This window comes from Sinocyclocheilus grahami, unplaced genomic scaffold (genome assembly GCF_001515645.1).
Source record: "Sinocyclocheilus grahami isolate Dianchi unplaced genomic scaffold, SAMN03320097.WGS_v1.1 scaffold176.1, whole genome shotgun sequence".
Classification (NCBI taxonomy): Eukaryota; Metazoa; Chordata; class Actinopteri; order Cypriniformes; family Cyprinidae; genus Sinocyclocheilus; species Sinocyclocheilus grahami.
In genome coordinates, this window is record NW_015505355.1 from 2522718 (window position 1) to 2550624 (window position 27907).

A 27907-nucleotide genomic window follows, 5' to 3' on the forward strand; every position below is an offset into this window, starting at 1 on the left:
GATATTACAGCAATGAGAATTAGATTTTATTTTATTTTTTAAATGTTTTGCATTATAGTAAAAATTTTGGGGAAAATGTGCTTAATTGCCACGAAAATAATGCCATAATGCAAAAAAATAGGCATCATTGTCTAGGAGTAAAATATCATTTGTAATTATAATTTCTTTAGTCTATTTTGGGGTGATATATATATATATATATATATAGTGTGGTCATGTTTTTGACAGGTTTATGAAGTTTAGTCTGATATGCAGGAGAATCTCTGCACATTACTGCATCGGTCTTTTCCCTCACCTTACAGTCATGAGGTAAAATGATTAGCCAAAACATTAGCAAAACCTGAAGGCGAAACGTAGGTAAAGACGTAATTGTCATTTTTATATTGTCGCCTAATTATTTACCAGGCATTATAATATTCCAGAAATGACATTCAAACATTTCTTCCTCACGGTAAAGGAAGAGCTTGACAGTTTAGATTAAAAAAAAAACGTTTTGGAAAAATCAAAACTAACTAGCCCTAGCGGACACTTGGCAAATACGGGTCTCTATACGATGACAAAACACGCACAAAAACAAACACTAGCAACAGCCTACAGGCAACGTCTCACTGTAATATATGTACAAAATATATGAGGCAACCTAAGCAGAAAGCAGCGAGACTTGTTTCTTTTCATATTCTTCTGTCTCCTCAAACCTTGAGCACTGCAGATGCTTGGATACATTGGCGATTGGACGAAAACAAACATTCAGTCATATCCTAATGCACTTTGCAATGTTTGTAACTGATTGGCTGCATTGCACGCCGTCTCTGGGATTTAGCATTAGTCAGCGTAGTGCATGATGGACTCGACGTAGTTGCCAGGAAACAGTCCGGTCACACCATTACTCACGCCCTCGAACCAGCCGTCATCATTTTTCTTGATGATGTAGATGATGGCGCCCTCCATGAAGGACAGCTCATCATCTTTGTCCTTTGCGTAGTCATAGATGGCCACCACTGAAACGGAGCAGACACGGTTAGTATGACATGGGTTATTTATCTATCCATCCATCCAAGGTGCTTCATTGTAGAGGGAGAAAATGTAAGCTCAAAGGCAGAGGGCGCTCTCTTACCCTTCTCTAAGTAGGATTTTGGGGCCCAGTGAGGGTCTCCATCAGCATAGGGGTCATTGTATTGCACCAGAGCTGCGTCTTCTTCATCATAATCCACAGGTGGAGGTGGAGGAGGTGGAGCTGCTTCCTCAAACAAGGGCGTGTCCTCAGGTAGCGGAGGAGGGGGTGGAGACGGGCTGTCTGTTACTGGAGGACAAAGAAGAGGGGAAACCCTCACTATGACATAATTCAGTTTTAATGTCAGAATCCTACATTTAGAAATACATCTCTTAATATTGACAGTGGCACAGTACGCATTACATTTAAAGCAATCAAATAATTCCCGGGTAGAAGAAAATGTTAAGAAAACACTTTTTAATGTTTTTTAAATATTGTAACGAAACAGTTTCACATGTGTATACTATAATTCCTCAACGGATCAATTTTTTGTTACATTCTTTCTAAGAAATAATAAAAAGAGATGCCAATAACACTCTTTTTTCAAATGACTTTTTCTTAAATATGATATCAGGACTGTTGTACCACGGTGAAAATTTGAACTTTATTTGAACTTGAATTTAGAAATGAAAAACATGTTAATCATGTATATATGAATTTAGTTTTGAATAAATTAAATCAATAGATTGTCATTGACCCTACAGATGAGCAATAGAAATAATGATGTTTACCTTAGAAAACACCACCAATAAAAAGCTATATTATTATATTTTATTACAGTTTAAATTCTATCTATTCAAAATATCTATAATTTTAATAAATATAAATATTAAATGTTACATTTCAGGTTCGGAGAATAATTCAGACAGTGCAGGCTGCAGGTAGGTGAACGGAGACCATATGTGACGGTCTATGCACTATGCTTCTGTGTGCATTACTCACTGTTCTCCTGAACTCTGGCCACAAAGCCAGTGAGAGGAATCTGGGGCGTCAGCTGCGCCAAGGGAGGAGGTGGTGGAGCGACAGACACTGGAGTCACACGGAGCGCAGATGCACACACACACATTCACACACATTCAGCCAGACAGACAGATGATAACAGGCAAAAACAAGCCCAAAGAGTTACACACAGGCATATAAACAGACAAAGCCGTTGTGTGTTATTGTGACATGAAGAGATGAAAAGCAGAAAAGCAGGCAGATCATCGGTTACTAGGTCTGCTAGTAACCTCTTTATTACAGAGAAGTGATTGGTGCTGCTAGTGGCTAAGAAATTACACATTTGAGCTTGATATTTGTTATCTAATGCAATGGCATTCAGTGCAAATTAAAGGTATAGTTCACCCAAAAACAGACATTTGCTGTTAATTTACTCATCCTCAGGCCATTCAAGATGTAGGTGACTTTTTTTTTTCTTTCAGTAGAACAGTAAAGAAGGTTCTTTGTGATTCATAAAATTCAAGTCAATGGCTACTGTCATTTTTGAGAGTCAAAATTAATACCCGTGGCTCCTGATGATATATTGAGGTCTTATGAAGTGAAACGATTGGTCTGTGCAAGAAACTGAACATTATTTACAACATTATTAGCTGCAATCCAGAGCCTCAACCAAACAGGGAAATCTGTTCTAATAACTGATTAACCAGTTCGTTTACGAAATCAAAAAATGACATCCGCAATTATATTAATAAAGTACCATATAATTATGTGAAATATAGGTGTTTTACCATGTGTAAAGCATATAAAGTTAATAAACTACTCCTAATCAACTCACCTTTTTACATAGACCATGAGAAACAAACAAAAAAACATTCATTTCGCCCGAACCAGACATCACTCTGGATCGTTTACCTGAGGCTACAGATAATAATGTTATAAATAATGTTCAGTTTCTTGCACAAACTGATTGTTTCGCTTCATAAGACCTTAATATATTGTCGGGAGTCACGGGGATTAATTTTTTGTGGCCTGATAAGCTTTTTTTTGACTCTCAGTAAGACAGTAGCTGCTGAATTGCATTTTATGAATTACCAAGAACCACGGTTTCAGTTAAAAATCTGCTTTATTGTTCTACTAAAGAAAAAAACACCTACATCTTGAATGGCCTGAGGGTGAGTAAATGAACAGTAAAATTTCATTTTTGAACTATCATTCATGATTGGATGAACTATCCCTTTAGTTGTCCAAGTACTTTTTAGAGTCACTAAATATCTCTCCCTAACTTGGAACTGAACTCACTTGTGTTCTGGGGGTATGTGGGACCCCCGTTCAGGTGGGGTTGAGGCACAGAGAACTGGGAGGAGCCGGCAGGGGCGCGCCGGTAGGTGCCGGTGGCTGACACCATAGAGGCAGAGGAAGAAGTGGTAGAGGAATTGTGTCTGGAGACCTGCCGGGAGATTGTTCCAAACTGAGACATTGGGATTGGGCCCAAACCTGGACCTTGAGGAACTACTGTAGACAGGACAGAGTCACAGAAGATAAGTACAAAAAAATAGATGACTCAATCAGGGGTGGGAGGAATTACCAAAATAACCCGTTTTAAAACTAGCATGGCCACTTGGGCTGGGCGATATGCCCAAAAATATTAATCACAATATTTTTTTCCATGTTGATTTTCAATGTTATCGACATAAATTTGATCATCTTGATATGATGTTGTTCATCGCCCAGCGCTAATGGCCACTGTGAAAAATGTGAGCTGTCACCTGGTGCAATACTGGGAGGTGAGGGTGTTGGCACAGCCAGAGGGATTCCCATACTATTACTGCTGTTCTCGCGCCCGCCGCTGCCCCCACTACTGCCACTGAGACAAAGAAAGACAACAGAGTTACAAAGAGCTATTAAACCAACAAGCATGCATTGTCATAAATTCACAAAGTGGCATCCATTTCTCAGCCCATCAATAAAGTAATTTATGGCACTATCAAAACCTTTTATAACTTGAATCTGGAGAATAAATGTGATAAACCAAAGGGTACTGTTATTTTCAACCAAATTCACCTTCAGTTTTCCTCAAGTTCCTCAAGTGAATCAAGTTTATCAGCAAAGAGAAGACCTCTAGATTTATACTACAGCACCATAGAACTTAAAAAATGACCAATAAATAAGGGTAAGTGAATGCCATAACTTCACTGACACATCAGTGTTTTGAGAAAGGAAAAGGAAATAAAGATGGAGATTTTGAGAGTTTAAAGTTGCACCAACATAAATCTTTTTTTAAGGTTAGAAACACACAGAAGCTCATTTCTGGGCCTTTATTTCTCCTAATCGTGACTTTATATCTAAAAATTGAGACTATTTCTTGTAACTGTAACTGCAAGCTTTAAAAAATATCTGATGTTTGGCTGTTCTGATGGTGTTTTTATATTCTAGCTCTCGTGAAAGACATTTTTGACTTCAGCATACACTACCATTTAAAAGTTTGGGTAATTCACCTTCAGTTTTCCTCAGTGAGTATAACAAGCCCGCTGGGAAAGCAATGACAGAGGTGAATCAAGTTTATCAGCAAAGAGAAGACCTCCAGATTTATGCTACAGCACCATAGAACTTAAAAAATGACCAATAAATAAGGGTAAGTGAATGCCATAACTTCACTGACACATCAGTGTTTTGAGAAAGGAAAAGGAAATAAAGATGGAGATTATGAGAGTTTAAAGTTGCACCAACATAAATCTTTTTTTAAGGTTAGAAACACACAGAAGCTCATTTCTGGGCCTTTATTTCTCCTAATCGTGACTTTATATCTAAAAATTGAGACTATTTCTTGTAACTGTAACTGCAAGCTTTAAAAAATATCTGATGTTTGGCTGTTCTGATGGTGTTTTTATATTCTAGCTCTCGTGAAAGACATTTTTGACTTCAGCATACACTACCATTTAAAAGTTTGGGGTTAGTGAGATTTTGCATTTTTATTTGATCAAAAATACAGTAATATTGTGAAATATTCTAACAATTTTTTTTTGTTTAATTATTATTATTATTATTTCTTTTTTTAAATGTAATCTATTCCTGTGATGCAAAACTGAATTTTCAGCAGCTGTTACTCCAGGCTTCAGTTTCACATGAAATTAATCTGGGAAACATTTCTTACTTTTATCAATGTTAAACAGTTGTGCTGCTTAATATTTTAAGGAAACCACATTACATTTTTAAGAGTCTATGATGAACAGAATACAAATCTTTTATTGAAAAGTCTTATAAAACTATTTACTGTCACTTTAGATCAATTGAATGCATCCTGGCTGAATAAAAGCATTCATTTCTTTCAGCTTTTTGAACAGTAGTGTATATTCCAGTATGCCCAGCACAGTGTCCCATCAGAAGGCCTGCGTTGTCTTGTGAATGTGTTGTGCATATGTGAGCTGTACCTGTGCGTTCGGGGTCTCTGATTGAGCAAGGCAGTGCGTCCTGGGCTGTTCTGGCTGCCCAGGCGAGCCGGACTGGTCATGTAGTCATTAGGCACCACAGGAGGTTTGACTGGCTCCAGCGTCTTATACGGTGTGCTTCGTCTGAAATAAAAAAAAAAACACACCTTTGTTACAGTAGAAACTACATAGAAAAAATGATGATGTTCAGATGCCAGACTCCTAATAACACAAGAATTGTGACAGTACAAATAACAAAATCACATGAGACAGCATATTTTATAACATTCTAATAATGGAGGTACACAGAAACAGCATTGCCACATGAAAAGTGTAATATAGTGACTTACCCCAGGGTACCTCTCCCTGCCATGGGTGGGCTTGGGGGCTTCTGTGTGGGTGGGTTAGTCCTGGATAATGTTCCTCCACCTCCCCGAGCTGGCTGGTTATTCCCTTGCTGAAAGACATTTGACAGGGAAAACAACATGACACCAACATAAATCTTTTTTTAAGGTTAGAAACACACAGAAGCTCATTTCTGGGCCTTTATTTCTCCTAATCGTGACTTTATATCTAAAAATTGAGACTATTTCTTGTAACTGTAACTGCAAGCTTTAAAAAATATCTGATGTTTGGCTGTTCTGATGGTGTTTTTATATTCTAGCTCTCGTGAAAGACATTTTTGACTTCAGCATACACTACCATTTAAAAGTTTGGGGTTAGTGAGATTTTGTATTTTTATTTGATCAAAAATACAGTAATATTGTGAAATATTCTAACAATTTTTTTTTTGTTTAATTATTATTATTATTATTTCTTTTTTTAAATGTAATCTATTCCTGTGATGCAAAACTGAATTTTCAGCAGCTGTTACTCCAGGCTTCAGTTTCACATGAAATTAATCTGGGAAACATTTCTTACTTTTATCAATGTTAAACAGTTGTGCTGCTTAATATTTTAAGGAAACCACATTACATTTTTAAGAGTCTATGATGAACAGAAAACAAATCTTTTATTAAAAAGTCTTATAAAACTATTTACTGTCACTTTAGATCAATTGAATGCATCCTGGCTGAATAAAAGCATTCATTTCTTTCAGCTTTTTGAACAGTAGTGTATATTCCAGTATGCCCAGCACAGTGTCCCATCAGAAGGCCTGCGTTGTCTTGTGAATGTGTTGTGCATATGTGAGCTGTACCTGTGCGTTCGGGGTCTCTGATTGAGCAAGGCAGTGCGTCCTGGGCTGTTCTGGCTGCCCAGGCGAGCCGGACTGGTCATGTAGTCATTAGGCACCACAGGAGGTTTGACTGGCTCCAGCGTCTTATACGGTGTGCTTCGTCTGAAATAAAAAAAAAAACACACCTTTGTTACAGTAGAAACTACATAGAAAAAATGATGATGTTCAGATGCCAGACTCCTAATAACACAAGAATTGTGACAGTACAAATAACAAAATCACATGAGACAGCATATTTTATAACATTCTAATAATGGAGGTACACAGAAACAGCATTGCCACATGAAAAGTGTAATATAGTGACTTACCCCAGGGTACCTCTCCCTGCCATGGGTGGGCTTGGGGGCTTCTGTGTGGGTGGGTTAGTCCTGGATAATGTTCCTCCACCTCCCCGAGCTGGCTGGTTATTCCCTTGCTGAAAGACATTTGACAGGGAAAACAACATGATGACAACCTTTACAGTCATGACAATATCTGTTTATTCTAAATGCTAATCAGTTGCAAACATACAGCATGACGTAAACTACAAAGAAATATTTATACTGAACATAAGCCATTACACTCCTATAATGGTACCAGTTTTTCACAAATAAATGAAAAAAGTCTTCTCATATTGAATTACGTAGATGCACTATAATGTTCATTACACAACAACACTGTACAAAAAAAGTTTGATGTTTGGAAATAAAGAACAAGTGGTAGTGATATAGGAACCAGAATGCATTGTGGGTTGTGTAAGGCTGTACTTACCTTTGCTTTAAGCCACTAAGTGAAAGCATTAAGGAAGAGAGAAGATAAATCGTGTTATTTAATCACTTTAACGCAATGAAAAAGTGAGAGAGGAGAAGCGAAACAAAAGAGCTTTGAATAAAGAACAAACAAACACTGATCTAATTTGAGTGGTACGGTTAGGTTTTCGCTGGAAATTCGAGCATGGCACTGCGTCATTACGTCACGTCTGTAAACATAAAGAAGTTGTCCCGGCTGCTAGGCTATCACATGTGAGGATCCTGCAGGTGGCTGATCGTTTATAGCCTTTTCTCACAGCAGCCAGAATAATTAAATGTATCATTTTGATGGCGGATTGTAATCCATAAAGGATTATGTGTTTATGAAACATGTGGATGACACTCAATAACATTCCAGTTATAAATGTGCTTCTGATTACAGATAGCCTGGGTTTATATTCTAGCTCTCGTGAAAGACATTTTTGACTTCAGCATACACTACCATTTAAAAGTTTGGGGTTAGTGAGATTTTGCATTTTTATTTGATCAAAAATACAGTAATATTGTGAAATATTCTAACAATTTTTTTTTGTTTAATTATTATTATTATTATTTCTTTTTTTAAATGTAATCTATTCCTGTGATGCAAAACTGAATTTTCAGCAGCTGTTACTCCAGGCTTCAGTTTCACATGAAATTAATCTGGGAAACATTTCTTACTTTTATCAATGTTAAACAGTTGTGCTGCTTAATATTTTAAGGAAACCACATTACATTTTTATTTTAAGGGTCTATGATGAACAGAAAACAAATCTTTTATTAAAAAGTCTTATAAAACTATTTACTGTCACTTTAGATCAATTGAATGCATCCTGGCTGAATAAAAGCATTAATTTCTTTCAGCTTTTTGAACAGTAGTGTATATTCCAGTATGCCCAGCACAGTGTCCCATCAGAAGGCCTGCGTTGTCTTGTGAATGTGTTGTGCATATGTGAGCTGTACCTGTGCGTTCGGGGTCTCTGATTGAGCAAGGCAGTGCGTCCTGGGCTGTTCTGGCTGCCCAGGCGAGCCGGACTGGTCATGTAGTCATTAGGCACCACAGGAGGTTTGACTGGCTCCAGCGTCTTATACGGTGTGCTTCGTCTGAAATAAAAAAAAAAACACACCTTTGTTACAGTAGAAACTACATAGAAAAAATGATGATGTTCAGATGCCAGACTCCTAATAACACAAGAATTGTGACAGTACAAATAACAAAATCACATGAGACAGCATATTTTATAACATTCTAATAATGGAGGTACACAGAAACAGCATTGCCACATGAAAAGTGTAATATAGTGACTTACCCCAGGGTACCTCTCCCTGCCATGGGTGGGCTTGGGGGCTTCTGTGTGGGTGGGTTAGTCCTGGATAATGTTCCTCCACCTCCCCGAGCTGGCTGGTTATTCCCTTGCTGAAAGACATTTGACAGGGAAAACAACATGATGACATCCTTTACAGTCATTACAATTTCTGTTTATTCTAAATGCTAATCAGTTGCAAACATACAGCATGACGTAAACTACAAAGAAATATTTATACTGAACATAAGCCATTACACTCCTATAATGGTACCAGTTTTTCACAAATAAATGAAAAAAGTCTTCTCATATTGAATTACGTAGATGCACTATAATGTTCATTACACAACAACACTGTACAAAAAAAGTTTGATGTTTGGAAATAAAGAACAAGTGGTAGTGATATAGGAACCAGAATGCATTGTGGGTTGTGTAAGGCTGCCGACTCACAACCCACACAAACTAAATAATTGGTTGAAATAGTGACCAAGAGGCAAAACTTACGGACTGCAGCTTTAACCATCATTCAAAGGAAACTGCCTCAAATACGTATTTCGCAGAATTGTTGGTATTAGGTCCACAACAATCTAGCTAAGCTAATATGAGTTAATATGCCATAACATTATGGAAAAATTTAATTTTACACTCCCATACTCCTCAAACATGTTGCTAACAATGTATAATACCTTTTTTTAGTAAGTCATTAATAAATATGATATAATGCTTAACAGTATTTGGTAATTGCTTCTGAGTCAAATACGAATATGTAAAAAATATATAAATATATATTTAATGAATAAAAATCTTACATTTATGACTGAAGTATATACTAACATTTAAAAGCTTGGGGTTGGTCAGCTTTCTTTTTTTTTTAAAGTTTTTGAAAGAAGTCTCTTATGTTCGCCAAATGCAGTGAAGTAATATTGTGAAATATTATAAAAATAAAATAATAAAAAATACATTCTCTCTGTTCTGTCTATCCATACATCGATACATTTATTTATGAGGTATACACAGTACTTACTTTGCTATTACCTTTTTATTCAGTAAGAATTTTAAATAATTAAAAATTGTAATTTAAACACCTTGTTGCAAAAAAATACTAGTATGTTCAGTAACATATTACATTTTGCTGTGGTAACATTGAGATTGATAACTATAATTTTACTAGTACGGTTATTGAATTTTGAAATTTTGGTATCAATCCGACATCCACCAATTATGATAATGGCAACAAAGTTGTGACTGATGGCGGAGGAGAGAGGCGTGTCCTCTGGGCATGTCAATCACAGGTGACGGACACAGAGAGAGCATCATTTGATGAGTTAAGTGTCCTAATTACAGAGCCAGTATGAGGGCAGCCTGCGGGCGTTTACTCCGCTGAGGGGGAAAAGGCCAACGCACATCAGTACCAAACTAATGAAGCAGTTAAAACAGGTCTCGGGGTGAGCTGCCAAGATCTGCCTCAATTATATGTATAGGGAATGAAAAGGCTGAACAGCTAGTGAATAATGTTGACAACACACCATCCACACCAATCATGGCGTCATCCCATAAAAACCATAAAAGACACATAAAGGTCAAAGTAAAAAGGCAAAGACATCTTTCTTAATTACATCTCAGTTCAGATAGCGATAATCTAATGTGATAACATCGGTAAGAGGGTCCAGAGAGCAATGTCATTATAACAGCTCAGAGCTGACACTGATGGACATGAATAATTTAATAACATGAATATAGTAAGGGAAACCCGAGAGGGGTCTACAAACACACACACACACACACACACAGTAGATCATGATGGATCAATTTCTTTATCAGTTTGTTGAATCCACTTTTGAATTCTGTTAATACTGTAAAGCAGTCAGGTGTAGTTTGTGCATAATTTTTATTCATGTCAACAAGGAAAAATAATTAAAAAATGATCCAGTCGCGATTCTAAACTGTTTGAACTACACTTAAAGGGATAGTGCACCCAAAAACGAAAATTCTGTCATCATTTACCCTCATGTTGTTCCAAACCTGTATCAGTTTCTTTCTTACTCTGAACACAAAAGAAAATATTCTGAAGAATGAATAAATTAATTCAAAGTGACAGAAGACACATTTATAATGATTTATAAAAAAATACATATTTTAAATAAATGCAGTTCTATTGAACTTTCTGTTTGCCAGTTCAACACTGATAATAATAAATGCTTCTTGAGCACCAAATCAGCATATTTTAAGAATGATTATGTGACACTGAAGACTGGAGTAATGGCAAAAAGTGTAATAATATTACACAATATTAATGATTTCACTGTGTTTTTTTTTTAATCAAATAAATCCAGCTTTGGTGAACATAAAAACATATACTTTAAATGTAGAATAAATATAATTTTTTAAGGTTTGTTTATTATGTATTATATAAGTAATAACACAATTTTGGAACAAATGTACATTTTACATACAAATACCTTTTATGATCTCCTAATCTGCTCATAAAATCAGATTCTCACACTTTTCTTTGTTTTGTTTGTGAACTTGCAAGGAATTTGAATTTTCACTGACCATTCAGATAGCTTTGATTCAGAATCCAATATTTTAGAACAAAAAATTTCTCACTGGATCAAGTGTTATTGGCATTATGTTGGGATCTGAGACTTTGCCATTTTTGACATAATTTGCCTGCCATTTGTGTCTATCTTCTTAGAGACAAGTGGTGGCAAACTAGTTCACAGGAGCCTTTTAGCTTCAGAAGGCAGCAAATCATTAGATCTAGTTTCCATTAAGGCTCTGCAAATCTACTCAAGCACATAATAAGGGAACGGGATCTCTTATTACCCTTAATAAACACACTCCATCTCCCACTTTGGATGAAAGAATTCACTCCTACATTGTGTTCAAATGGTGATGCATGTACAGAGGAGACTAAAAGTGTCTGAGTTGCTCTTTACAATCACGGCTTACAGTAAAAGTAATCCCTTACTTTACTTTTCCCCCTCAAGGGAAAAGTAATTAAATTACAGTAACTAATTACACCCAACACTGCTCCTCTCACACGCTAATATGACAAAAATCACGGCTTACGGTAAAAGTAATCCCTTACTTTACTTTTTCAAGGGAAAAGTAATTCAATTACAGTAACTAATTACACCCAACACTGCTCCTCTCACACGCTAATATGACAAAATTGCAAGGGTCGAAATGTAAGGACTCAATGGCAGGTAAATTAGGAAAGAAAATTTGAAAAATTGTTTCAAAGCGGCTTTTAAGTTATGTCGATAATTTGTGTTCATTTTAGGTTTTGCTGTAAGCAAGAGTAAATATTTCTCAGAAAGCATTAGTAAAGATCCAAATGGTTGTCTTAAGTGAAAACTAGTTGGTTAGCAAAGAGCCTGATTTGAATTTCCAAATTCAATTAGAAGTCATTTAAGCGACAATATTGATAAATACAGAGTATTGCTTTAATTTCAATTAGTAGCAGCTCTGATTTCAGGCAGAATTACTATAGCAAGATCGTGTTCTTTACTGTGGTCGCAAATGAGCTGTGTCATTGTAAAAATAAAAATAAAATAAAAATACTAATATCATGGAAAGGATTTTGGTCATTTACCTACCTCCAAGCAATTTAAACAGGGAGCAGCCAGAAGGTTTTAATAATAACATTTACATTATTGTCAAATATTTTTTACAACTGTTGTGTTTATTTACATTTTATTTACTTTTTAACTGAATGAACGAACAAATGAATAAATGCCAACTGAATTTTATAACCATCAAGCTTCGCCTTTGTTATTGTTTTGAAAATGTGACCTCTAGCGGCAAAAACTTACATATTGTGCCTTTAAGTTCTGGATTTATAACAATGAAAGAAAAAATTCAGCTTAAACCCTGATTCTACATTTTTCACTGTGTTAAAAGTAGTCAGAAGATAACTGGTCTTTTTTTAAAATCTCTAATGAATGCTGGGTAAGGAAGGAACACCTGGTTGTGTTTTGATGGTGTTATGGTGCCCAGGGCTGACCTGAGAGATGTGGTTGATGGAGGACTCCATCCTGCGCAGCTGTGAAGCCTGAATATCCAACAGCTGCAGCACATTGTTGGCTAAGGCATTGATCTGATAGGCCACGCTCGCCAGGGACTGGGTGGTGTAGGCTTTGGTCTCCTCAAGGGCTTTCCTCTTGTCTTGTGCCTAAGCAGAGAATACAAAATAATGATACTGCAAGTTTTAAAGACACAGTTTGCACAAAAATGAAAATTCTGTCATCAGTTACTCGCCCTCATGTCATTCCAAAGCTGTTGATTTTCTTTCTTTTGCAGAACACAAAAGTATTTTGAAGAATGTTGGTAACCATACAGTTTTGGTGACCATTGACTTCCACTGTATGGACAAGAAACACTGAAATATTTCTCAAAATATATTATTTGATGTTCCACGAAAAAAAAAGATGTTCCTTCCTAAGGTGCTTGTGAAAAATAGTTTCAACACAATCATCCACAAGAAATGATTTCCCAAACTAAGAGCTGCTGTGCTCAGGATGATTTTTTTCTAAAAGAAATTAATACTTTTATTCAGCGAGGATGAATTCTTTAAAAGTGACAGTAAAGTCATTTATAAAGTTGCAAAAGATTTTCATTTCAAATAAATGCTGCTCTTTTGAACTTTCTATTCATCGAAGAATCCTGAAGAAATGTACCATAGTGGCCGCAAAAATATTAAGTAGTACAACTGTTAGCACAACATTGATAACAATAAGACATATTTTTAAGTAAATCAGCACATTAGAATGATTTCTGAAGGATCATGTGACACCGAGTAATGATGCTTAAAATTCAGCTTTGCATCACAAGAAATAGCTTATATTTTTAAAAATATCAAAATAGAAAAGTTATTTTAAATTGTAATAATATTTAGCAATATTTTACATCATTATTTCATTATTTTAATATGCTTTTTCTATCAAATAAATGCAAACTTGGTGAGCATAAAAGACTTTTCAAAAACATAAAAAGAATCTTAACAACCGTACGGTAATATATACTGTAAATTGCTTTAAATAAACATCTACCATTTAAAAAAAAAAAGGTCACTAAAATCTGGATAATAGCATGGATACGATTTTAAAGGGTTAGTTCACCCAAAAATGTAAATTAGCCCATAAATTACTCACCCTCAAGTCATCCTAGGTGTATATGACTTTCTTCTTTCAGACGAATCCAGTCGGAGTAATATTAAAAATGGTCTTTGATTTTTCAAGCTGTTTAATGCCACTCAGTGGGTGTTGCATGCATCAGTCCAAAAGAAGTGAAATAAAAAGCGACCATCCATTAAAAAAAAGTGTCTCACACGGCTCCGGGGGGTGAACAAAGGCCTCCTGTAGCGAATCGATGCATTTTTGCAAGAAAAATATCCATATTCAAAACGTAATAATCACTTTAATGTAGCTTGCGCCAGCAGTTGTACACAGCAGCAGATCCGGGAGCATGACGTATGAGGTCAGCGTTGCGCATACGCCGGTGAGTCTCGTGAAAACCAACGTTTGTTTACAGGAGCAAAGGAAGCAAAGTTTCCTTACTTTAGCAAAGGAAAACCAGTCTCCTCTTGGCTTATATCGAAATCCTCCGACATTCTTCTTTACAAATCCTCATTTTGTACTTCTAATAAGTGACCGGTGTTTTGTTTTGATCTCTCCGCTGCTGTTCCGCGTTCCGTCACTTCTGACCGTGCATGCGCAACGCTGAACTCATACGTCATGCTCCCGGAACTGCTTCCAGTGTACAACTGAGCGCAAGCTAGATTAAATTGATTATTAAGTTTTAAATATGGTTATTTTTCTTACAAAAACGTATCGATTCGCTACAGGAGGCCTTTGTTCATCCCCCGGAGCCGTGTGAGACACTTTTTTTTTTTAATGGATGGGCGCTTTTTATTTAACTTCTTTTGGACTGATGCACTGCAACACCCGCTGAGTGGCATAAAACAGCTTGAAAGATCAAAGACAATTTTTAATATAACTCCGACTGGATTCGCCTGAAAGAAGAAAGTCATATACACCTAGGATGACTTGAGGGTGAGTAATTTATGGGCTAATTTTCATTTTTGGAATCCCTTTAAGGGATGACATAAATTCAGCAGATATTATTGCAAAAAAAAAAAAAAAACCAAGTATCAAGACCCCAGTAATATACTGATTTGAGAAGAAATAAGAAAGTGACTGCAGTGTAATATGACAAATATGAGACAGGTGGTTTAGCGGTCATTATACAAAAACTTGACCACAGAATGCTGTGAATGACCAATAAGACGTATTTTATACAGTCATGTAATAAAGCAGGAAATTCTGTAAACTAATGTGACAAATGATCATAAAAAAATCTGATGAAACCAGCAGGCAATGAAAAACTTTAGTTAAACAGTTTTCAGACAAGAGCATGATGCAACTGAGATAACATTTTAGACTTTTCTAATTCTAAACATTTCACATTTCAAACAATTTCCTGTTTCATCAGTGACTTACTAGTTAGCTTAGCATCACAGACATGAGCAAACATTAAAACTAAACACATGTGGACTTCTCACTCTGCCTTTTAAAGACATTAAACATATGGAAATAATGTTTTATATGATTTTAGCACATTTCTACGTGGTCGCCCATTGCTTCAAAGTCAAAAAACAAGCCCACTTTTCAAGTCTCTGTGATTCTGGTCCATAAATATGGCTCACTTCACTCCTTTAATGTAAATATATGGGTTTGTTCAAATTCCTAACCTCAAATATGAGCAATAGTAAGCAGCACTTTGCTGCATGATTACCAAATCTTCTTGGTCTTGCATCTACCAATTATGAATAGCAATGAATTCTCTGCTGCAATCACTTAAACAAAAAAAATGTAAAAGAATTAGCATACTGATTGTGACCATGTCAGAATACTGTGACATGAATACTATAGCTGACGAGTATACATGAAACCCATAGAGCTGATTCTAATCTTATATTGTTAACAATTAGCCTGCAACAAGCATGCAGGTCTGCTTCAAACACCACCTGCCTCTACACGTCAGTCCCTCTCAGCTGTTCTCAAGACCATGTGTCTGTCGCCACAGGGGAAATACAGATGAATGGACACATGAATGTCCTGGCTGTGATGATATTCCACAATGTCCTACTAGACTGCTGCCCAACAGCTCTAAACCAATGAATGACTTATGATTTAGACGCCGTAAAGCAATATGTTTTAATAATTAATAACGTGATCATTTATCAGGTACTGCTGGGCTTTCACTTATTATGTCCAAAATGTCATAACAAGTCTTGACTATGATTCCTATTCATATTTATAAATGTACACTGATATTTAAAAGTTTGGGGTTTGTAAATTGTTTTATGGTATATTTTATGCTCACCAAGACTGCATTTACATGATTAAAATATAGGCTAGTGAAACCAGTACTATTTTGAAAAAGTAGTACATTTTAAATTTGATTTGACATTTAAAAATATATATATATACATTTTGTCATTTATTTCTGCTGAATTTTCAGCATTACTCCAGTCTTCAGTGTCACGTGGTCCTTCAGAAATCATTCTAATATGCTGATTTGCTTCTCAAGACACATTTATTATTATTAATAGTAATCAATATTGAAAATAGTTGTGCTGCTTAACATTTTTGCGACAACTCTGATGCATTCAGGATTGAATAGACAAAGTTCAAAAAGCATTTGTTTGAAATGGTAAATTGTATCATTACAAATGCCTTTACTGTCACTTTGATTAATTTAAAGACTCCTTACAGGATAAAAGTAATAATTTCTTGAAAAAAAAGAAAAAGACAAATCTGGTGGGAAAGAAACCTTAAAGGGATAGTTCACCCAAAAATGAAAATTCTGTCATCATTTACTCACCCTCAAGTAGTTCCAAACCCGTATACATTTCTTTGTTATGCCGAACAGAAAGGGAGATATTTTGAAGAAAGTTTGTAACCAGGCTGTTTTGGGGCACCATTGACTTCCATAGTAGGAGAAAATGGCCCAGAACTGCTCTGTTTCCCACATTCTTCAGAATATCTTCCTTTGTGTTCTGCAGAACAAACACATTCATACAGGTTTGGAACTACTTGAGGGTGAGTAAATGATGACAGAATTTTCATTTTTGGGTGAACTATCCCTTTAACTCTCATTTCTACTCAATTTAAAGCATCCTTCCGAAATAAAAGTATAAATTCTTTTCAAAAGAAAAAAAATGCCCTAAATTTTGAAGATAGTGTACAAATTCTTTGTCATGCCCAAATGAACACATTACTAAACCATGATTCATTCTGCATGACGCATGATTCTAGAATTCAGTCACAACTGGTTTTAATACTGATTCAAAGGGCAGGGTGCAAGATATGACTAACTTCTGTCTAGTGCCAGACAGCCCTGCTTTGGACCAGAACGAGACACCCCACCAAAGCCACAAGAGAAACATCTTTGAATCATTTAGTCCTCTCATGAGTCCTCTGTGAATATCTGAGAATGTATCATTGCTAAATCAACTCACATGAGGGTTCAAAAACAGAGGCTCTCCACTAAATATGCAAAACATATCATTAGATTCCCAACATTCTTGCTCTCATACTTTTTGTATCTTTCTAAATGTATTATTAAAATGTCTTTTTATTAGTCAGAATATACCAGTGTATTATAGCCATACTGTGATCCTGCAAAAATGTGAAAAATGAGGCAAAAACTATTCTCACATTAAGGTTGTAACTTCAAATCTATAAGACTTGCACACTTTAGAGCACAGAAGACTGAACAACTCTCGACTGTTGTCACTGTTTTCATTGCACAAGGCAATAACGAGCCGTCAACAGATGCCTGATAATCTCATGTGCTTTTTAATTAATTTTCTTACATCGTTTAGAAAACTAACGTGTATTTTTGTTATGCACGTCCCAACTGGATTTGCAACTGTCAGAGAATTCAATTAAATAGTTATCTTATATTAATTTTGTATACATTTCGGGGCAGTCGTGGCCTAATGGTTAGAGAGTTGGACTTGTAACCCGAAGGTTGCAGGTTGCAGGAATTGTCGGTGGGGGGAGTGAATAACCAGCCTCCACCCTCAATACCATGACTGAGGTGAGACCCTTGAGCAAGGCACCAAACCCCCAACTGCTCCCCGGGGCGCCGCAGAAATATGGCTGCCCACTGCTCCGGGTGTGTGTGTGTTCACTGCTGTGTGTGTGTGTGTGTGTGCACATGGATGGGTTAAATGCAGAGCACAAATTCCGAGTATGGGTCACCATACTTGGCCACGTGTCACTTCACTCACTCATAATGTGTATAGTTATAGGCTAAAAAATTCTAACTGGATGATATATCATTTTGAAGGCCTTTGAATCAAATCAAATTGTAATCATATCGCATCATGGTCTAAGGTATCGGCAAATATTATATTGCTGGCTAAGAGAATTGATGTCAGATCATATAATGATGAAATGTCCAATCATTTTATCAGCAAAAAATATTGCTATATATTTCCAAATAAATCCAAACCCTTCCCCAAAACAAAGCCGTATTTATCATTTTGACAAAAAGTAGGGACAGAGCTGTGAAACCGAACTCCTTTTTTTTTTTTTTTTTTTTTTAAACAAACCTCTTCCTCATACATTTATATTGCTTTTCCTAAGTTCAATAAATTTGAATCTATATGAAGTATTGACAGTCTGCGGACAGCTGGCTTTATGGGTAGGGAGAGATCAACAAAAACTAGGCTACGAGATGAAATCAAATCAAATGGCATTCCCACCGATCAGAAATTTCACCAAGATGAATTTCAAAGTGAATGTTATTTCTTTTAAGACCTAATATCAGGTAAAGGTCTGTGTCTAAGCTGTGTCAGTCCAACTGAGGGTTAAACAAATACTAAGGTAAGGTTTAACTAAACAACTGATCATCATCAACCTAAATGTCCCTTTGGTGATACATGAACCTATGATTAAAAGGGAATGATCATTTCTTTCTTATTCCACTCACCATCACTGCAGAATGTCACACACATGCTTTAATAAAACAATAGATATGCATTATAACAAAAGATCACTATGTTAAATGAACTTCTAGGATGATCATTTACTTTGAAAGAATATACTGCAACATTTGGACACCTGAAGCAATGTTTCCAAAGTGTCTCTCTCGCCGTCATGTGCTTTTATTGTCGGTGTGTGAGTGAAAAGGCTCGAGTGAGAGACAGACACATTAACACACAGGTGTGTCAGCAATACTAGTTCACACCATCACCGGCGTCTCGCCATTCTACCTCACAGGCAACACACACACATACGCATAACCGATATTCACTGCACTGGTGGCGAGACGCGTTTATTCCACGTTCCAGCGGCATATAAAACGTGGATGAAGTTCAACAGCGTTCAGAGGTTGAAACCAATATCGAATATCTGGGCTTTCATCACATTCACACGGTCACCCAAGAGGCATGCCACCCGTCTGGACCTCTAGAGAAAGCGAGCAGCAGAATCCCGCGAACAAACGAAACACTGTAGCATCCAGAGCATGACGTAGTAGTTCGAAAAATGACGTTTCGGCTTCAAACACATCCGCAGTCGATACATTGACGCGGCTCGACCTGCAATATGCTATTAGATATCGTAAAACTAGAACTAAAACTAACAATCTTTGAGGCGATATTTTGACCATTAAGCGATTATATATATTTTTTGTGTGTAAAAGATCTGTCTCTATCCATCGTAGCGAAAGCGGCACGTCTCTGACACACCCTCCGAAAGTGAATTCGTGCATTAGCCTTAAACAACGCAAATATCGTCCAAATCCAAACGCTCAGCATTCATATTCAAGGAAGATATCACGCCTCGATGCGCGTTTCGATGAGGATCCTCTGTAGCGCTACATATGCAGTGCTCGCGTTTCAATCACATCCACACTGATTCAGACAATACATGAAAGGAGAAGGTAATTTCTTCGATGCGTACCTGCACATAATTGTTCTCGCAATACTCCGCGACCCTTGAAAGGTTTTGGTAGCTCTCTACAAGGGCTCTTTTTCCAGCCGGAATTTCTTCCTCTAACAACATTTGTAGCTCTGCCATCTTACATCCCTCTGCATTGCTCTTCTCCCCCTCTTTCATTGAAACCAGCGGAGCTTCACTCTCCGACAGGAGGTCCCTCGCCTGGCATTGTGGGATTCCCGTTGGCTCCTCTTTTTCAGCAGGCCGACGATTCTCAACGCAGCGCTTTACGCACTGGGCTGTGATTGGCTGTTCGGCTCTGAGAAGTCGTTATTGGCCAATGGGAGAGGAGTACGATTTTCTCAGCGATGAGAAATGCTGCGATTTTCTACAACAGCTTTCTGACCAGAATGTGACATTGGACAAGCAGCAGAGTTGCACCGAGGGCTGTATTAAGACTAATGAGTTTTTGTACACCGTTGCGGGCAATGTTTTTTAGACATTAAGAATGTGCTGCTGTTTTAAGTTTCTTTAGAGGTAATCCTAGGCTTTTCATAATATAAAATAATTTAATCATGCTATACTGTGATGATAACCCTGCTGAAAAAAACTGCATATGCTGGTTAGGTATGTTTTGACGCTGGGATGCTGGTTTATGCTGGTCCTTTGCTGGTTTATGCTGGTTGCTTTTTGTTGTTCAGTGTCCTAAAATTTCGAGCATTTTTAAAAGAGTTTACACAGTAATTTCTTAGTATGGCGAAAGGTTTATTTTTAATTTTTTAAAGGTTAATTAATTAACCTGATATGACTAGTTAACCGAAGGTGTGCAATATACAATTAACATATTAAATAAGTATTAAGTCTGCATGTCATTTATTACCTTATTAGCATGATATGCTTATTGGTCCACGTCTGTTGGTTAAATGTTTATTGCATTTTCTGACAATCTGTCAATCAGGATGTAGACCTGTGCATGACAGGAAGAGCAATGGAAGATCCCAAATCCATTCAGAGGAGGTTTGAAGCGGCTGTTAAAGTGATCCGAAGTGTACCTGAAGATGGTAATACCTCTATATTAAGTATTAAACATCAGTGTCAAGCATTGAACTACACGGTTTTCTTTTTAAACAACAATGAAATATCTTCTTTTAATCATTCTTTCCTCATTTCACACAGGCTCCTATGACCTGTCTGATGATATGCTGGTTATGTTCTACAGTTACTACAAACAAGCTACAGCAGGACCGTGTAACACCCCGAAACCCAACTCTTGGGATCCTATTGGTAAAGCTAAATGGTAAATATCAATCACCACAGAGGAAGTCGTGGCCTAATGGTTAGAGAGTCGGACTCATAACCCAAAGGTTGTGGGTTCGAGTCTCGTACCGGCAGGGATTGTAGGTGGGGGGAGTGAATGTACAGCGCTCTCTTCCACCTTCAATACCACGACTGAGGTGCCCTTGAGCAAGGCACCGAACCCCCAACTGCTCCCCGGGTGCCGCAGCATAAATGGCTGCCCACTGCTCCGGGTGTGTGTTCACGGTGTGTGTGTGTTCACTGCTGTGTGTGTGCACTTTGGATGGGTAAATGCAGAGCATTAATTCTGAGTATGGGTCACCATACTTGGCCACATGTCACTTCACTTCAAAATATGTTTTTTTTTGGTAGATGATTTTTAACTTAAATCTACATGCCCATTTTGAATATGGTGTATCTATTCAATTGGAATGTTTACTTATTGTAAATGGGTCACCATACTTGGCCACATGTCACTTCACTTCAAAATATGGTTTTTTTTGGTAGATGATTTTTAACTTAAATCTACATGCCTCTATATATGAATATGGTGTATCTATTCAATTGGAATGTTTACTTATTGTAAATATGAATATTAAACCCAAACACATGTGTGTTCTTTGCAGGGAGGCATGGAAAATTTTGGGAAACATGTCAAAGGACCAAGCCATGGTGGAATATGTTCAGGAAATACAGCAGGTTGGTAGTTGTATAGATTGCAGAGATGAAGCTCTATCGCATTGAGGTATCAATAAAAAGAGTTTAAACCAGAAACAATCAAATGTTTTATCATAGATAATTGAAACCCTCCCGGTCACAGACAGGATGGCAGAATTAATGGACGCTCTTGACCCATTTTATGAGATGGTGGCGGAAGATGATGATGATGAAGATGATGCATTCAGTAAAGCAGCACCCTTATCCACAGGTACTTTATTTAGAAGCATTAAAAGTACTTATTAACCATAAGATTTGTCCTTATCTGCGCCTGTTTAATCAACATTTAATTAATTTTGAAACAGGAAACACTAATGGCGAAAAAACTGATGATGATGATGCTGCTGAGAAACTTAAAGCGGGGGAAAGTGAAATTAATGGGGAAAATAAGAAAGATGAGCTGGAGATGGAGAAGAGGAGGAAAGGTACAGGAACAGCTTTGTGTCTGTATTTTCAAGACGGTGATCTGAAAGGATTCATAACACTGTATTTGAGGACTTCTCAGCTCTTTTTTTATTCTGCAGACTCGAGCACATTTGCAGCAGGGAGAGGAGGTTCATCAGTGTTTAATGAAAGTGAGGAGAACAGCATGTCCTCCTCAACCGATGACGCTCATAGTTCTCTGAACACGGGGGAGGAAGAGGAGGAATTGACTTATGGTATAGTTTCTGGTGTTTAATTCCATTTCTAGGCCCAAGGTATACGGTTTATCCCAACGAGCAGTTGTGTTGGAGAATACAAAACTTGGGGGCTAAGATTGAGCAGTCATTTAATGAAACTACATTGGCATATAAAGTAAACGGCGTGTCTGTTATAATCTGTGTTTGAAAAATATGATTTGATGACATCATTCTCACCAAATATCACGCAGATGACTCAGACGATGAGATGTACAGTGACTCGATGGAAAATCCAGCAACTCAAGAGAAGGTACAGTCTCCAGTGATGTTCTCAAGTCTGTCACGGGCTCAAGAAGCTTGAAAATAAATAAAAGAAAAACACACATTTTGCATAATTAAAATAAATCCAATTCTATTATGATTTTTAAAAAACAATTGTATTGCAGTAATTTTATGGCTCGAGTCAGAAATCATTTTTTAAAAATGTTTTTGAAAGAAGTCTCTTGCTATTAATATATTTTAAAATGTAATTTATTACATTTTATTTTGTTTTCAGCATCATTACGTCTTCAGTGTCACGTGATCCTTCAGAAATCATTCTAATATGCTGATTTCTTAAACATTTATTATTATTGTCAACAGTTGTGGAAACTGTGATACATTTTTTTCAGTTTATATATATATATATATATATATATAGATATATATAGATAGATAGATTTGATTAAAATTGATTTAAAGTAATAATCTTTTGTAAGAATATACAAATCTTTTTATATAAATATAATGCAAACAAATCTAGTGTATATGAATATTTGGAACTACAAAAAGAACAGGTTCTAAAAATATTCAAAATTGTCCTAAGATTTTTGTCATAAATAGGATTACCATTTCTTTTAATTTTGAGGGTTCTGTGTGACCTGGATTTGTGAAATTCACTCTATAGTATAATGCTCAATTTTAGTTCTTTCAATGTTCTTATTAATAAGCTGATTAACTTATTAAACACTTTCATGTTGACCTTAGTATTGAAGCCTTCAAATTCAGACAAACCCTTGAAACAACAATCATTAATGTGATTTATAATCTGGGTTGAGTCCATCGAATCCATCATGTTATGAGGTCACTCCGATGCATCATACATCACCGGAGATTTGAAAGTGTTAAGTGGTCCTTGGCAAAAAACCAAGTATGACTCGAAATGCTTGGCAAAACCATGAATTAAGTGACATCAACTGCAGTCCATCAATACAGAGTTAGGATAAGCTTGTGACATTTTTGGAGAGAAAGAGAGAGCGAGAACTAAAGGAAGAAATGTATTTGTTTGTCATGTCAGAGCGGTATAAATGGGAGTATGTGATGCTTTCCCTAGGGTTCGGGAGTTCCTAGGGTCCATTTGGCAGATGTGAGCGTGGCTGGGGCCCGCATGCAACAAGGGGGAAACAGAGAGCCTCAGTGTGGGAGTCAGGATGGAAAGCCACAGGAAGCTACACTCCCCGTCCCCCACCCACCGACACTTGGACCGGTCCGAACTGACAGAATCTCAGCAGGCAGTGGAAGAGGTTGGGCTCGAGTCAGTGTTTGAATAAGTCTTGAGCACCGTGACGTCAACAAGCAATAATGTGATCAACAAGCCAATTTTCCACCAGCATTTGTATAAACGTACAATGCGAGTGAATACTATTATACTTCTGCTAGGAATCATTTCCTAATAAGGCAAGCCTCTATTGCTATTGCATGTGGCATTTATTTCCTTTCATCACTATGAGCTTGTAAGGTCAATGAAATAAGTCTGATTTTTGTTTGTTTGTTTATTGAAACTTTAATTAAAATCTAAAAATGCTTGATATATTGATACATAAAAATGAATACAATTCAGATGTATCAAATATGATCGATCAAATATATAATATTTAAATACATCTGGATTTTATGTCTCTGGATATAGTGAGAATATGGAGCTCATACTTGAGGAGGGATCAATTCAGAGGGTCAAACTGTGCAAAAATATGAATTTTGGTGCAGTTGCTGGTATTTATATGGTCAGAATGAAAGATGTAATTCTGATAGCTTTTGATGTAAATCAAACTGGATCATATTTGAGGCTAACATTTTAACATGTTTTTTTCCCTAAATAATGGTGTATGGATGATCAAGTAAACCTAAGTTGCTTCAGTCTACTAAATGTTCGTCTTAAAATATTAATAACAATAGAAAAGTTATTCTTTTGATCATGTTGATAATTTGGAGGCCAAATGAATTTGTGTGTCAAATATGATAAAGTAGGCTTTGTCATTTATGGGTGAACTGTCCCTTTAAATAGCTATTAAAACCTTGAGTACAGTTACAGTTGATACTTAATCTATTTGCTTATGTTTTGTTTTAGGCTGAAATCCTTGCTCTCAAAACTCAGCACTCTAAGTCACCAAAAAAGGTCTGTTTATGTTACTTTAAATACTTGGAATGTCATTGTCTGAAATGCCAGTTTATATTAATAGAAATTATTAATCGCATCTGTGTTTATCCTGGTTTTTAGAGGTTGCCCTGGTGGCCTTTAAACATGTCCCCTATCACTGTAGCACTGACAGTTATCTGGCCCTTTGCTGTGCACTGGCTGCTGCAGTTTTACTTACAGAAAACGAGGAGGTAAGAATTCGTTCATGCACCGTTAACTATAAACTATATGTTGATAAAAGTACCCATTTTACGCAGTCTGTCTGTGTTGCATCTTTGTTGTGGTTTTAGAAGGTTAAGAGTGAAGTGAAGATTCGGTGACCAGCTGCGCAGCTCCTGAAGACTTTCAAGTGGTCTGGACGTATCTGATATATAATACAACAGTGAATATTGTGATGCCACACTGAGCCTCAGGACCTTAGTAAGGACTTGATTAGGATACACACTACTGTTCAGAAGCTTGGGGTCAGTAAGAAGGAATTAATACTTTATTCAAAAGTAACAGTAAAGTCATTGATAATTTACAAAAGATTTCCATTTCAAATAAACGCTGTTCTTTTGAACTTTCTATTCACCAAAGAATCCTGAAAGAAATGTAGCCCGGTTATATATGAAGCAGCACAACTGTTTTCAACATTGATCATAATTAGAAATGTTTCTTAAGCAGCAAATCAGCATTTTAGAATGATTTCTGAAGGATCATGTGACACTGAAGACTGGATCTGAAAATTCAGCTTGGCATCACAGGAATAAATTACATTTTGCAGTATATTAAAATAGAAAATAGTTTTAAATTGCAATAATATTTTACAATATTAGTTTTTTTTTTTTTACTGTATTTTGGATAGGCTTTTGAACGGCAGTGTTCAAAATATTCACACTGTTTCTATTGTGTATTAATGGTATATATATTAATCGTATATGTGGACCAATAAAAGGACAAGAATGTAAGAAGTCCATTTTTTAAGCTGCAGACAATGCATACATTATTTATAAGTATGTTATTATTGTAAAGCAGGTAATTCGTCTTGAAATTCGAATAAAGTGTTTGAATGGTTAATTGTGTTTTTGACTGCTAAAAAAAAACAGACAATGTGTAAGATTTGTCCTAAAATCAGAGACTCAATGTCGGCTCATTGAGATACTGTAGCGTTTTCCACACGGACTCAAATAAAGGGAGGACAATAACAATCTGGTTGTGTCCAAAAACTTATCAGCATGTACACGGGGTAGAGAAGCATTAAACCGTTTTGGACGGTGGTCTGAGAGCAGCTACGTCCATACAAAAACTATAAATTCATTGTCTAACTCTAGAGCTACCTTTTAACGGACGTAAACAACACTTAGGACGAATAAATTGTGCAGTCAAGAACGCTACTATGGCGAAGGTTTATGAATATTAATTACGTCATATGACGTTCGCACAGTAGACAACGCTGATTTGCTGGCAGACGCTACGCTCCAGTTAAGCTGGCGAATGAACGTCTCGGATATTGCATAATGAATGAGCTCACTCACGTGATTGGACGCGTACCACGCAACTTGTTTAATATTCATGAGACATGCCTTTGCACTAGTAGGATTCGTAATTTGCGAGTGCAGATGGATATATGCGCACGTGGTGAATCTGTAAACAGTTTTTGTGTCGTGCTTTTATTCAGTTTGCGGTTTAAGAAATAAAAGGAGGAGAGTTGAATATTATTATGGATGAAGTAAATCGAGCGGATCCTCCGAGCTGGATCCAGCAGCACGCCGTCGTAAGAGCGAGTAACATTCCTGTTAATATAAATTGATGCACTGCATATTTGGAGACGTGTAATTGAATTCAGTCTTCTCTTTAGTATCAAGACCTGATGCATTTAGATGTCGGTGACAGTGCTCAAGTATATGCTGCCTTCCTGGTGTACATGGATCTGACGGAAGGTCAGCAGTACTTAGTTAGAAGTGGAACATAAAGTTTATCAAATCATTGATAACCCTTTTGTGTTTTTTCTTTTGCAGTGCGTAAATGGAAAGAGGTGGTTGGAGTTTCCTGCCCAGAGCTGCAGGCGGTTCTGCTGGAGGGTCGAGAGAAGGAAGGAGAAACAGTCCAGATGGTCTACCCTCTGCCTTCACACAGATCCATCAAACACAGAGAGTAGGAGACAGTCAGCTTTTACTATAACACTCTCATTACTAAGCAGCAGCTTTTGAGCCATGGTGTGTTAAAGCTTCTATGACACATTTATGCAGCCCCTAGCGGATACCAACGGAATTGAAAGAACTGTTTCCAAACAGGTTTCCCAAAGGGACTGTTCACACAGTATGTGTTTTCCATTGTTTTTCTATGTGAACGCACACTAGACAGATGTACTGCAGTGTTTCATAATTGACTGTGTTCTTATGCTTCATGGGACGGCAGTTTTTACCTTCTCTCAATTAAGTACACAGTCTTGTACTTTTGGGGGTTTTTTTTGTCTCATTTTCAAATACTTTTTTTCATTCAACTCGTTTTAAAGGGGTCATATGATGCTGCTAAAAAGAACATTATTTTGTGTATTTGGTGTAATGAAATGTGGGAAAAAAAAAACAACAGAAAGCTGAAAAATACATGGATATCTGAATCCTGTATAAAATCCATCTTAAAGGGATAGTTCACCCAGAATTAAAATTCTCCTTAACTTACCCTCATGTTGTTCCAAACCCATTAAAACCTCCATTCATCTTTGAAACGCAAATAAAGATATTTTTAATGAAATCGGAGAGATTTCTGTCCTCCAGTGAAAGTCCGTGCAACCAAAACTTTGATGCTTCAAAAAGTTCATAAAGACATCGGAAAAAAGTAATCCATATGAATTGAGTGGTTTAATCCAACCAAGTCTTCAGAAGAGTCACTCAAGTGCTTGCATGACTAACAAAAACAAACCTCATTCATTCTCAAGCATAAAGCAAGTTCAGTTGAGCTTTCATTGACCATTTTTGATGTGCTCAATGTATGTGTCGATCAATGTTTATGTGTGAATAAAAGCATTACTTAAATCTATAAAGCGAACAGGTTTCATCAGAAAACTTGGATTAATCATGTGGATTGTTTTTACGATGTTTTTTGAAGCCTAAATGTTTAGGGACAAAAATCTCCCAGGTTCATTAAAATTCTTCA

At 36.7% G+C, this 27907-nt stretch overlaps 3 protein-coding genes across 4 annotated transcripts; 2 read left to right on the forward strand and 1 right to left on the reverse strand.

Annotated features, from left to right (window-relative positions):
- Nucleotides 1-74: 74 nt before the first annotated feature.
- abi1b (abl-interactor 1b) lies at nt 75-20278 on the reverse strand. Of its 2 annotated transcripts, XM_016283649.1 has the most exons (9): nt 19706-20278; nt 12733-12900; nt 8730-8836; nt 8383-8523; nt 3757-3854; nt 3290-3502; nt 1994-2080; nt 1115-1300; nt 823-998 (listed from the first exon to the last, which is right to left on the reverse strand). In XM_016283649.1, exons 1-9 carry the CDS (start codon nt 19859-19861, stop codon nt 823-825), a joined length of 1332 nt encoding a protein of 443 aa, XP_016139135.1. In that variant the 5' UTR covers nt 19862-20278. The 2 variants fall into 2 exon arrangements, with proteins under 2 accessions (XP_016139134.1, XP_016139135.1); XM_016283648.1 differs by lacking the exons at nt 8383-8523; nt 8730-8836; nt 12733-12900; nt 19706-20278 and adding exons at nt 5419-5559; nt 5766-5868 and having other exon boundaries at nt 75-998.
- Nucleotides 20279-20641: 363 nt separating this feature from the next.
- Nucleotides 20642-25266, forward strand: acbd5b (acyl-CoA binding domain containing 5b). Its single transcript, XM_016283720.1, has 11 exons — nt 20642-20742; nt 20858-20978; nt 21604-21676; nt 21773-21905; nt 22000-22119; nt 22219-22353; nt 22566-22624; nt 23687-23887; nt 24701-24748; nt 24851-24960; nt 25060-25266. The coding sequence occupies exons 1-11, from the start codon at nt 20655-20657 to the stop codon at nt 25076-25078; spliced, it is 1107 nt and encodes a 368-aa protein (XP_016139206.1). The 5' UTR covers nt 20642-20654; the 3' UTR covers nt 25079-25266.
- A 789-nt stretch (nt 25267-26055) lies between these two features.
- Nucleotides 26056-26909, forward strand: tsen15 (TSEN15 tRNA splicing endonuclease subunit). Its single transcript, XM_016283652.1, has 3 exons — nt 26056-26525; nt 26610-26691; nt 26770-26909. The coding sequence occupies exons 1-3, from the start codon at nt 26472-26474 to the stop codon at nt 26907-26909; spliced, it is 276 nt and encodes a 91-aa protein (XP_016139138.1). The 5' UTR covers nt 26056-26471.
- Nucleotides 26910-27907: the final 998 nt, after the last annotated feature.